Source organism: Numida meleagris, chromosome 5, assembly GCF_002078875.1.
Source record: "Numida meleagris isolate 19003 breed g44 Domestic line chromosome 5, NumMel1.0, whole genome shotgun sequence".
NCBI classification, from domain to species: Eukaryota; Metazoa; Chordata; class Aves; order Galliformes; family Numididae; genus Numida; species Numida meleagris.
The window spans coordinates 51918030-51931319 of NC_034413.1; the positions used below are offsets into that span (position 1 = coordinate 51918030).

General features: G+C 39.6%; 1 protein-coding gene and 1 long non-coding RNA gene across 5 annotated transcripts in view; one reads left to right on the top strand and one right to left on the bottom strand.

Annotated features, from left to right (window-relative positions):
• Positions 1 to 11058, top strand: LOC110400290. Of its 2 annotated transcripts, XR_002439737.1 has the most exons (6): positions 1 to 124; positions 949 to 1084; positions 6962 to 7023; positions 8124 to 8201; positions 10801 to 10863; positions 10963 to 11058. It is a non-coding gene; the product is annotated as an uncharacterized LOC110400290 (long non-coding RNA). The 2 variants fall into 2 exon arrangements; XR_002439736.1 differs by lacking the exon at positions 10963 to 11058 and having other exon boundaries at positions 10801 to 10917.
• HAT1 (histone acetyltransferase 1) overlaps positions 10630 to 13290 on the bottom strand; it is an 18164-nt gene continuing 15503 nt past the window's right edge. For all 3 annotated transcript variants that reach the window (XM_021400051.1, XM_021400050.1, XM_021400049.1), the window contains exons 10-11: positions 13066 to 13182; positions 10630 to 11040 (exon numbers count right to left, since the gene is read on the bottom strand). In XM_021400051.1, coding sequence (XP_021255726.1) covers positions 10873 to 11040; positions 13066 to 13182 — 285 coding nt within the window. In that variant the 3' untranslated portion in view covers positions 10630 to 10872. The remainder of the gene's footprint in view (positions 11041 to 13065; positions 13183 to 13290) is intronic.

Genomic DNA, 13290 nt, shown 5'->3' on the forward strand with positions numbered 1-13290 from the left:
CACGCGGGGCGAGATCACGTGGCCGCGGGAGGCGGACCTGTCCGTCCAGCTCGCGCGGCGGCCGTGGGGTCGGAGCCGTTGCGCGCGTGTCGTGAAGGGGGTCCCGCCCGCGGGCGCACGGCAGGTACGTGACGGGCCGCCCCCGTACCTTAGCGCCGCCGCTGCCCTCGGGGTGAGGCCCCAGCGGGCAGCAGCCGTCAGGGCGCAGCTCGGCGGGCCGGGCCGGCAGCGCCCCCTTCCCGCCCGTCCGCCGCGGGTCCGTGCCGCGCCTCGCTCCTGCAGCCGGCTCCCCATCCTGCCGTGTGCGCGGCTGCGGGGGGCTCGGCGGGAATAAGCGCGCTCGTCAGCTTTCGGCAGCGAGAGGCGCGGCTTTCTCACGACAGCGCTTCCCGGAGCGGGACGGGCTCGGGAGGGCTGCAGCGTTGTTCCGCTAGTGCCGGAGTTACGCCAGCCTGGTATTCTAGCTCTTTTTGAACTTCTTGGTACTTTTACTCCGTTATAGTAAAACAGCTTTTGTGAAGAAAGTTATGAGTAGCTCTTTCTGAGTTTTTGCTGTTTACTTGTTGTGGGGGTCTCTGCAGAATCTGAAGAACGGGGCTTGAACCTTAAACTCACGTATTTCTTGTTATTTCCTCTGCACGGCCAAATTTGGTCTCTTTCAAAAAGATCAGAAAGAGCAAACTTCGCTGTGGAGCAGCAGCTTTCCGCGAGCGCTGGTGGGCGTCACCATTCCTTACAGCAGTACCCAGTGCCGCCTTGTGCAGGGGTGGTGGGGCGAGCTTCATTGCACGCATTGCATAAAAACCAAGCTGAACTTCTAACATCCGTTCATCATTCCCCCCCCCCCCCCCCCCCTTTTTTTTTTTTTTTTTTTTTTTTTTTTTTTTTTTTTTTTTTTTTTTTTAGATGCGTTCTCGGTTTGAAATTATGTTTTTATGGCCCCCGCAGATGTTTGAGAAGCAGCATTACAGGACATAAATCACACAGCCACAGCCTGAGAACGAAAGGACTCAAACTGTCAAATGAAGGAACAAACAGAATGTGTTAGGGCAGTAGCTGCAAGGAGCCGAAATGTACAAGTAATGTGAGTATTGTTCCTGTACGCACCCACACACGTGTACATACATGTGGTACCCAATGGGTCAGTAACATTCTGAAAGGAGAACGAGGCTGTTGGTCTCTACAGTCCTTTATCTCCTGTTGTAGCCATTGGTAATCTTTAAATTCACATCTGCAAATTTTATAATGTAGTCAACGAGAATAGACTCAAAGTCCCATGCAGATAAGGATAGTGATGTTATTTACCCCCATTATTTACTCTGGAAAAAGCCTGAGAAATGTATGAGCGTAAAAGTCAGACAATAAGAATTTCTGCCTTTAAGGAGCAAATTCCAAGAATTCTCTGATCACAAAAAGGGTGCTGCAGTCTCCTTGGTGCTCCTAGATAGATGTCAAGAGCAAAGTGCATCAGTTAATCAGCTGCCACAGCACAATAGGCGGCCTATCATACAGCTTGTATCCAGACCATGGAGTAGTTTAAAGATCAATACAGTGTCTTATGCAGCCTCCAAAAATGAAATGATTAACTTCATACAGCCACATTTTCCACCAAGTGACATACATGTGAGAGCAGTGTGACAGAATTTTAGTGGAAGAAAAATATAGCTAGAAATAAGAAATAGCATTCCTAAGCTGCCTAGTTGCATCTCATGAGCATCATTACCAGCTACTCACTGGTGAGAGGTACGCACACATTTAATCTGCAGTGCAGAAATGAGTAAATCTTTGCACCTGTTGTAGCTACACAACACAGTATGGTCTTTCATGAGTTTGAACTTCATCAGACAACATTTTATGTTATTTTTCATCTTGGCAATGCTTTAGGACTGTAGATGCCCAACCACTGGTTCTATGAGAATGAAGTTCAGTGTAAAGCAATCACACGCTGTCGCTGTTTGACATATGTAACTATGCATAGCTGGAATGGGTGTCCTTCTCTGCCTGCAGAGAATAGCATACCTCACGTGAAGGTAGTCACGGATGAGGAGCAGTTCTCTACCATTTTTTCCTGAAGTGTCGCTAAAGGAAAGACGCAAAATGCTCTAGGTGAACTTTGTATCACCTATCTTACTCAAGTTTATAAATATTTCCTATTCAGGGAAATGCCACTGAGAGAGAAAATGAAGTGAACATTTGGCTTTTGTCTGTTGCTGTAAGACCATAATTCCATGTTGTAACAACCTTAAAACTAGTAAATGGCATAAAAAAAATGTGAGAACTGGACAGTAGTACAATGACACTGCTGCCAGTTTTGTTAAGTAGCTTGTCCTTAAGCAGCATGTTATTTCCCAAATATTTGTAGATACATGTTAGCAGTTAGATTTCCCAGTTCCTTTTGCAGATCAGAAACCAAGAGGGGATCGATTAAAGGAAAACTGTTTTATGTTCTAAGAGAACAACTGTTCTGTAATGTTTATTATGTCTAGATGAATCTGAAACCTTAACAGTCAGTATTCAGTAGTCTTTAATTTGTGCTTAGGTGAGGATTTTCTCCTTTTTCTAATATAAGCAACTTAGTTTGTTAGGAAATTTGTATCAACAGAACAAAGATGACTATCTCAGCAAAGGAGAGGCACTCTGTATCCTAACACAGTACACCCAAAGAGTCACTCTCTGCTTTCGAGAGAGTTTCAAGTTCTGTTACCAAGCAGAACCAGATGTATGTAACCGTATTTTGTTCATGTTTGGCAAATCCTCTGAAATGCTGAAGATGACCAGTGGTGACTTGAGTTGTCCTGTGCTTCATGTTGAGATGCAGCTCTGGAGATATCACTTTTCAGCCATGCTCCTTTGAGCACATCTCTGTGTTCCATTCTTCACAGAGAGCCTTGCAGATTCCATCTCACTTACATTGTCTCTGTGCTGTCAGCATTGGCATAATCTAAATGTAGAATCTCCATGTTATTTTCCACCAACATGGTAGGCAGGCTGATAGTAAAATAAGCAAAAGTTATGGTAAGGAAGACACAAAGCTATGCTTTAAAATGTAAGGGTGAAAGCAGTCTGTAACAGGCTATGAAACAACAAAGATGTTTTATGACTATTAATACATTAAATCTTACCTGGACCAATATAGAAATATGCTTCTAGTTTAAGTATAGCAATTGGATGCTCCTGGGTTTAGGGTCAAACTGTTTAGACTTTGAGATTGTCTTAAAAGATTATGTAGTCCACAGCAGTTTTTGCTGGTCAAGCTGGTGTTTTTTTTGGGTCCTGCACTAATCACAAGTAGGTGTCCTTTTTCAGCTCTGGTGTTTATCAGGTCTGTGGTCCTGAACCTGCAAAATGTAGCAGCTCAGCAGGGAAGGGGAAATTAAAAAAAATAAGAATACAAATTTTCTGCTAGTTTAGTTCCACAGAACAGTTCACAGTGAGACCAAATGAATGCCAGTGCTGGTGCTGAGGAAAGGACCCCAACGTGTGGCTGGGGACTGTGGTGTGATCACTCTCATTCACACTGATTTTATGTGCTGTGGAACTGCATTCTTAAACATATTTCTTTTTTGTGCTCTTCTATGTACTTCCTTATGCTGGAGCTGGAAGGCATCTCGTGTCAGTGAGCCAGTACAGCATGCTGGACTCACTAAAGCTAGTTCACAGTACACTCTTGTCTTTCTGTCTCTCTGTTATTGTCTTTTTTTTTTTTCTTCCAGATTATGCTTCATTTTTATTTTTTTATATTTTTCCCAGTTCCATGGGGTGAGTTGGCTTACTGAGTAGTTAAATATAAGGGAAGTGGAGGAGAACATGCCTAGGAGCTAGGGCTGCTTCTTGCATCAGGAGCTAGATTGTTAGCTTGTCTTGGGTAATCTTGCTGAAATGTGTTCCTAGAAAGATGGGCAAAGTCAGGAGAGTTTTTAGGTGCGGTGAGGCAGACTCGGATCTCATCTATACAGTTGTGTCTTCTAGTGATACCTGAAGTTCTCAGACCTCAATACACATCACCATTTATTAGTGAACAGTAAGCATGTAGATGCAAAATGTATAAAATCAGGCAAAACTCTACTAAACTCTTAGAACTCTAAGGTATGCAGAATGACACGTTCACAGTCCTTATCACATTAAACTCTTTCCAAGCGAAGATTTTATATTTTCTGTGATACTATGAAAGTCTCAAAACCATGAACACTATACAGTTTTGAGGAAGGCTTAACTGGAAGAAAAGCATCTAACAGCAGATATTGAGCATGGAACACCTCCCTTATTGGCATACCATTTAGAAATAAAGAAACAAAAAAAAATCAACCCTGGATATCAAGCTCTTCCCATTGATCTAGATTTCTTTTGTTTGATCTCATCTGCTCAAAATGCGAAGAAGTCTTAAATGGAGCGCATACCCCATATCTGAGCAATGTTTCCACTACTGCATGCTCCTTATCTACTAAAGAAGCTGGTGCTACTTTAGGAAAAGAAAACAGCACACGGCTGTGCTCCTGGTATACAGATCTTTTGCGGTGGTAAAAGAGAATTCTGAAACACTATTCCCAAGTCCATGCCTTCATTTGTTATTACCTGGGTTTCCTCCAGTTTGGGTGCAATTCTTGTATCTGCAATGAGCTTTGAAAAATGAAAAGAGAATGTTTTGTTTTCTTTCTTTCTTTCTTTGTTTCTCTAGACTTGAGAAGCAAAACTATTTTGAACACGGAAATCCAGGAATTGTTAGATCAACAATCCTTTTCACACTTGCTTGTACCGTTGTAGGTTTAAAAGGAGGCTCAGACAGCATCTGTAGTCTCATTTCTTGCAAAGCCCATTACTGCAGGCTTTAGTTCAAGGAACAAAGAACATGGTAAACTTATTTAAATGAGCAGTTTGAGTAGTGGTATTTGTATTGTTTTTCTTTTTAAGCTGTAGTAAGATTTGAGTGATGGGGAGGCCAGCCCATTCCTATTGTTTTCCCTCCAGAGATTTAAGCCAGTATGGTGGCAGTTAGTGTGTCCTGCATGAGTGGGCCTTGCATCTGTACTGTAATAGCCTTCCATTTCAACTAGTTGCACTAAACTTCTAGTCTCACAGTTTTAGATACTTCCAACTGTGTGGCTCATAGCCATTTGTAAGTGAAACATTTCATGGTTTGATCAAAATCTTTCTGATCAGTGAGGGAAGGACTAGCAATGTAAAACTAACAAATATTGATGGCATATGGAAAAATGTTTGCAATTACTGTTCATTTTTTTTGAGAAGACTGAAATATCTACAACAGATACTTGCTTGTCAGCTTTTAATATTTTTACCATGCTGTCTTTTTGTCAGCTTCAAGTTCAAATTATCCTAGCAAGCAATGTTTCACAAAGCAGTAGCATTAGAGAATAGTATTTTTCAATTTGAAAGTTGAGATTCCAAGCTTCTATGTGATAGGCTTACAAATATAACACGTTTTTAGCTTTAACAGTTTGATACTGATGAAATCAGGTCAGAACTAACACTGCAAGAAAAGGTAAAATGGCAAAATATACAACGTAAGATTTTCAAGCCTTCTATTGTCTGACAGTTATACAATATGATAAAGGAAAAGCATAAAGAGCAACAAAGTCTCAGTGAGAGACAAAAAGGAATTGAAGAAATGATCTATATAAGCAGACATTATGGGCTGCTTACCCCCCTGCTGACATTGCAGAGGGAGACAATAGGTCAGTCTTCAATTGCCTAAACTGCCACATAGCAGCTTTGTGTAATTGTTCCTAGGAGGCATGGACATTGACTGCCTAAAGGTACCGCTTCAGTTATATAGATCTTTATTCCCACTACCGCAGTAGTTAAAGCACCCTTCAAACCTTGCAACTTCCAAGTAGCTTGCTTTCTCAGTTCTGAAACTATAGGGAGTTTGTTACATTTCTTTAGGTTACTAGTTGTTGAGCTAGAAGTTGTTTCCTGGTTTCTGAAGTCAGTAAGATTTATGTATCAAAATACATGAAAAAGAAGAATTTGACCCAGGTTTCCAGACATAACCATTTTTCAGAACTTAATTTATCTCTTAGAATAAAAATCTTGATGAACCAATCAATGCTCTTCACGTGGGCAAGAGTTGCTCAAAATCATTCTGTATCTCTGCTCTTCGAATGCGTTATATTTATGGGCAATACATAGTTTTTGTCTGTCAACAGGAATGACAGTAGGGCAGTAGGTTTATGGGAGCTGAGAGAAGCAGTTATGAACAACTTCTTAGTTGTGGTTACATACCCCAAAAGGCTAGAGAGCCTTCACTGCTGATTCTGTGATCCCTTGAGGATTACTAAGAGAAGAGAGGCAAGCTGTGTACCCGTCTAATGAGACAGAAATACAAAATTCACCAGAGGATTTGAGTTCTCTGGCCCAGACAGAACCAGATGGAAGACAGGTGAAAAACACAGACTTAGTGAGTGCCAGGTTGCAAAGGAGTTTGAGCAGTTTATTTCTGTGGTTTTAGGGAAGAAGGGCACAATGATTGCATAAAGACTTTAAAGGATTCACTCAACGCGGGAGAACAGAAATGAGTACCTCTTCTCTTTGCTTTGGCTAGGCCCTAATAAGGCCTTGCGTATGTGCAGCTGGCAGAAGGGCATGGAAATCACTTCTAGGAGGATTTCATAGTCAAAATTACAAAAGAATATTTTGAAACAATACTTAATGAAGGTTTTAAAATTAGGGTATCTTGCAAAGAAATATGTTGATCTAACTTTATGATAACTGGTGGCCCAGAGTGCCTCACAGTTGTTCTGCAAGCCAAGTGTCTAGATGTCTGACTCGGTGTGAAACTTGAGTTGGTCACCAGAGCTAAAATGCTTCTCCCGACTATGTCAGAAGGGACCACTGTTGGAGTATCAGGCATTAAAATTAAAGTACTGTCATGTCCTCTCTTCCTAAATACATGAACTACTGGTACTGTGTTTTTAAGAAGTATTTTTTTCCTGTTCTGTTTTAGCCACTTGTCAAATCCTCCTCTCTCGCAAAGGAAACACGAGCTATGAACCTAGAACTTCTCAGGTAATAATACATATATTTTAAAATAAACTATATACTCCATACATTATAGGCTACTTTCTGTTATTTTCAATAAAAATTTAACTGTGAAATGAGTCATAGAGGTTTTGGATTTAATGTATTTGCTGATTCAAGCTCATCTCTCTGCCTACTGCCTGACACCTCAGTCAAGCAGCATTTTCTGGCATCATCATCAGAAGAAAGCCTTGCTGCCAGATACTATTGTTATTCTTGGAATAGTACTATTGACAATAACTTGGTATGGAAACAAAATTCATCTCTACCAGCTGAATTAAATTCACAATTTTAGAGATTCCACTGTATTTTCTTAAAGTAGATTCACTATTGCTGTATATTTAAGAGATGTAGGGACAGATTAGCAGCCTGACACCAGCAGGTGTGAAAAACCTTAAATATACTTATGGAACTTATGTATATTCTGAAAAGAATATTCAGATGCACCAAGCTATTTTAAATGCTGTACCAGTATGTTGTGCAAAGGTTCACTTGATCTTTGAGTGAAGAACCTGAAGCATTTGGATTTAATCAAAATGCAAGACAAAGTCATAGAGTAAATTAAAATCACAAACCTATTATTAGTGTTTGTTCTAAGTACCTGTTACTATGTAGTTACTCAAAAGAAGCCCAGTAGCAACTTAAGGTAAGAAACTTAGGATAACAGATTATGTATTTGAATAAAAATATTTTTTATCCTATATTATTTTAGCAACATATTGGGTTCAGAAGAGGAGGGGGCTTTAATAGCTTCAGCTTCTTCTTTCAAATTCCTACATTCCTATTTGCTAAAATCTACAGATGAAAGGTTACTAAGCCTCAGTGTTCATGTCAGCTCACAAATATATAAAATGGGAACCTCCACTATCTAATTGCAATTCAATAGACAGCTGTTATCAGTTTGTCACAGGTCCTCTTTCAGTATGCAGAAGTCAGACAACACTAGTGATAACTACACTACTTTCTATAGTGCGCTAACAGGTATTTGCTTAAATATAGTAGGAGGTCCCTGCTCGTAACTACATTAATACAGAAATATAAACAGGAGTTATACAACACTAACAGTATTAAACTTCATTTTACTTCAGAAATAAGACTTCTTGTTGAACGGTTGGAGTTGCCACTGTGTGCACTTCAAAGACAAGAATTTTGCAGCTTACTCGCAGGTAAACTTTATTATCCCATTGGAAACCATGGAACCAAATACCCAGACTGGAAAGTCAAGAAGCTAGGATTTCATCTAGCAACATCCACTGAAGTCTGAGCGTATAGTCAACTTTACTATTACTGCCTAGTCTCTGAAATGGTAGCTCAGACTCACCCCAGAAGCCTGCAGAACTGAACTGGCATATAATCCCCAAGCAGCAGTGTCAGAGGAAATGCTGCTGTTCTTCTAGATATTATGTAAGAGGTTAGTGCTTCTGTCTGCCAAGGGAAAGGGTAGTCCAGACACTTAGACCACTTCAGGCAAAGTCAGCAGGGCTAGTTTAATTTTGCCGATGAAAGTTGTTTCAGATAATTGGCTTAATTAACTATAATGGATTAGGGAGTACTCACATGGTCTTTCCTGGCAGCAGTGCTGCAGAAACTGTAATCTGCTGCAGGATGGCAGTTTGCATACCCCAAGGAGGCTGCTTATTCAGTCTTGGTGCCAAGAATTAGTAACAAGATAGTTCCTGTAAACTAGGGCATAAGTTTTGTTGTCCTCAGGTACATCCCAGCAGTTCAGAAGGTTCCCAGATGGTACTGAGATGAGAAACTATGCTCAGATCAAGTCTATATCTTCACCACAAAAGGAATTGGACTCAATAGTTGACCTCTTTCAACAGTGTCAACATTAAAAGGAAAAACATGTTCCAATAGGTTATGAAAAGATTATGTTGTCCCAAGAGAATTTTCACTAGTTGTCTAAGGAAAGCCATTGTTCTTTTTGCTCAGTATCTTCTTTTATGCTTATCTCTCACCATCAATCGAATACTACAATCTTCACTGCCTCTAACAAGCCCCAGATTTCCTGACATTTCTTAGATGTTTTGAGACATCCATATTCCCAGAGAGTGACAGCACCAGGTACAAGAAAATTGGAACAGACCTGCAAAACTCTTCTGCATTTCTGTTCTCCCTCCCATTACAAAAATAACTTACTAAGAGGAAAACCACATTCAACCAATATAGACATGCAAACAGCCAATCAAGGTGTTTTTTTTTCTTCTTGTTAGCCCTAGAGCTTTATTAAAAGCTGAAGTTTCTTCTGTCTCATGAGTGGCTTCAGCCTCAGTAATGCAAAAGGTCAGACAGCATTAGTGTAACACCTTCCGTAGGCTTCCCCAGAGGCACTGGTGTCCTGGACCTCTATGCAGAAACCAGATTTAAGCACAGTTCTTCCATTCAGCTTTCCCTCTTCTCGTTTTATCATCACCACCTGATGAAAGCAAAACCAAAAAACCCAACACCACTCCTATTTAACTTCAGGCTTACTACTACGATCAAGAGCAGTCTCATTTTTGTCATTAATCCAATATCAAGCTGTTGGAGCAGGTCCAGAGGAGGGCCACAAAGATGGTCAGGAGGCTAAAGCACCTCTCCTATGAGGACAGGCTGAGACCCTTCAGCCTAGAGAAGGCTCCCGGGGGACCTTATAGCAGCCTTCCAGCACCTGAAGGGGACCTACAGGAAAGCTGGGGAGGAACTTTTTATAAGGGCATGCGGTAGCAACAAGACAAGGGGAATTGGTTTTAAACTGGAAAAGGGTAGATTTAGACTAGATATCAGGAAGAATTTCTTCTCTGGGAGGGTGGTGAGACACTGGAACAGGTTGCCCAGTGAAGTTGTGGATGCCGCTTCCCTGGAAGCACTCAAGGCCAGGCTGGATGGGGCTTTGAGCAGCCTAGTCTAGTGGCAGGTGTCCGTGCCTATAGCAGGGGGTTGGAACTAGGTGATCTTAAAGGTCCCTTCCAACCCAAACCATTCTATGATTAATGACTATAATAGTTTCTGACACTGCAGTAGATGAACCACATATCATACAGACAAAATATCCTAGGCAGAAGAATGAAAATGCTAAAAAGAATATATTTTTTAAATTCATAAAGTAAAGGAACTACGTAAAGGCACTTGCTTCCTACAGATTTGTAAGTTTCTTACACTAGCTAAGGATAGTGCTTTTGGAGTCAATAGAAAACGTTGTTTGCTTCTCCAGTTGTGAATTATTTTTCTAAAATCATGAACCTGTGAACTTGGGGGGGGAGGTTGTAAAAGAATATGCCAAAGACTACCCCTGTAGAATCTTAAGTAGATCAGGTCCTAATAGCTAGTAGCAGCTAGTTCTCAGAACAGGAAAAGAGCCTGTACTCAGGATGCATGCTAGACAGACCATAGAACTAGTCTTGTAACTTGTTCGTATGGCTGAAGAATTCACAAGGCTACACAGTATTATTGTAGGACCCAAGTGAAACAGTCTGAGGTAGATGAAGTTAAGAGAAATTTAGAACAGCTGCAATATAAACACATACATTTATGTACTAACTTGCTACTCAGATGTCTGTTAAGCCCTGAGGCAAAACAGAAAGGTTAAAAAAATTCAAACAATTTAAATGTTATTGTATCTGAGAATCTACACTGTTTATTTCAGCAGTAAGTGCTCCCAAACGTGAAGTACAACATTTTAAATCTACAACACAAAAATAGAAAATATTCAAAATGCACAGAAACACAATTCACCTTTAATGTGATTAAAACGTCACGAGGTTGTTTTTTTTTTTGCAGTTAAGTGGCAATTAAAGATGTGCTTCATAACACTGTGTAGAAATCTGCAAGTTTCCTGTACAGGTGGGATCCTCATGCTTGGGCGAGTCGTTCTAGGACTCTTCGGTAATCTGAAACAAGTTGTTGGAAGCTCTCTTCTAACTGTTCGTGTTGCATGTTTAGGTCTATTTGGTTCAACTGATTCGTCAGCTCCTCTGGTCTTAAGCACCTTCTCATCTTGGCAAGTTCTCTCTGCTTTTTCTAAGCAATTAAATAAACAGTAATTTGAACATAACTAACAATGAAGAATACAGTATTTCATTGAACTTATTCCATTTCAATATCTAGGTCTTTAAGAAGTCCCTAATCCTATAAAAAAATAAAAGAAAACCTCCCAAACCATTAACACTGTTTAATTAGGAAATATCTTCTGTTAAATCTCCACGGTTTCTGTATTACCAATTATCTGGCAAACTGAAAACTCATTTCAAAATTTTTCTGTATTTCTGCAACAGCTAGTCAGGAAATAGCTCTAAGATGCAGAACCACTGTTAACAGTGGAAGATATTAGGAATTTAGAATTATACTGCATCTATACAATACAGTTCAAAAGAAGCTATCAAGTGCTTTATAAAAGAAGTAGTGTTTACACGATACAAGCATTAAGAATGCTGCAATATTGCCAATTCTTTATAAGAGGTTGCTTTCTCCTCCAAATGACTATGTGTTGAGAGTTCAGCTGCAGTTTTGAGAAGGTTTTTTATTCTATTTTTTTTTTAAACAGGAATATAACTAAGTTTGTTTTAAACACTTAAAAATCAGTGCGTAAGCCATTCACTAGGCAGAACAACCATAAACAAGATGGCCATATTTGAGAACATGAAACTTAAAACCTAAAAAAAAAACACAGGGAAAGAGTGCTGGTTGTTTTGATTATTCTTTTGAAAAGAACTGTAGTTGAAAAACTGAAATATTTATATCAACAGAATATTCTAAAATTTTAGAAGACAAATATTGTATATCTAGCAGTACAAAATCTGTACAAGTTTTTACTATTTATTACATGCAAAGACTAAAGTGAAAACAATTATTAGAAGCAGTAGATCTGAAGCTGCTTATGGAATTTTAGATTTCCTCCACACATTAAGCTGAATTACATACAGAGAACATGTAACAGTTCTGTTGGATGAAAAATCATAGCTTTATTTGTAGTGGACAGCGAGTGAAATTTAGCAAATGAGACAAGACACTCATGAAAGAGAATAGAAAGTGTTTTGATTAAGATCCTGTCACTCAGCATGACATGGTGTTATCTCCAGATCAGACAAGTGTTTAATGCAGTGCTGAGTTCTCATTTCTGCTAACAGACCCCCTAAGTCCAACATGAGTACAATCAAAGTTCTGCTATTTTGGTATAACAAGATAAGTGCTGCTTTAGGAAGGCTTGCAAGCTAATCAAGATACTTCTGATACTTTGTGAAACTTTCCCAACCAGGTTTTGGGTTGCTTGGTGATTACTTAATTGCAGAGAAGCTAACATGCTAGTAACAGAAATGAACTTAGGCTTGTGTTTTTCTCAATCAATACAAAAATTAATGCCATTAGCCACTAGGAGATACATATACACACATGCTATATATACACATACATACACACACACACACACACAAATCTAACCTCAGAGGATCAGTTAATGCAACATGGAGCAACTACATCCTGAAAAGCATAGTTAACAGGAAATAAGAAAGTAACTTTGCACTAAGTTGAGTATTTGATTCAACTTCACTGTTGAAGTTATACCCCATCTACAGGGAGTACTGTATTGACATGGCTAGATTACCGCTACCAAGCTGCTCTGTTAGACCTAGTTAACAAGTAGAACAGGAATTTAAACTATACCTAGTTTTCTATTGTAATTATGTAGCACTTAAACCACAAAGTTAGAGGTGAGGGCTATCTATTTAAGATATTCTCAGCCTTTCCAAGAGATTGACTTTCCTCCCCTCTCCCCTCCCTTAGCTCTATCTGGATGTAATGCCACTTGTAGCTAGATTCTGTAAGGTTAATATCTTTCTGCTGGAATTGGGCAAGAAACAGGAGCCAAACAAGATATTCGGTACAGACACAAATGAATGTTCTCTGCATCTGTGTACATCAGCTGAATGCTGCATAACTAATAGTAGTTGATTGGCAACATAATTGGCATCAACTACATTTATGGAAATGAAAGTAAAATCAGGTATAATTAGCCTTGAAATAAGTATTAAATGATACTTAAGTCTATACCTTATAGGGGCCAATCAGCCTTCTTTTAACATCCAACCGATAGCTTCTGGATTGCTCTGCATCACCCATATCTGTTGCACGCAATCGGAGAATTTCATAAACTCGTCTTGTGTGTTGCTAATGAACAGAAAGGAGAATAAAGAACATGTCTGAATAAAGAGGTCACTCAACAATAGTATTATAGTATTTCTCCACTTTCTGAGTAATTCCTCAGCTTATCAGTCA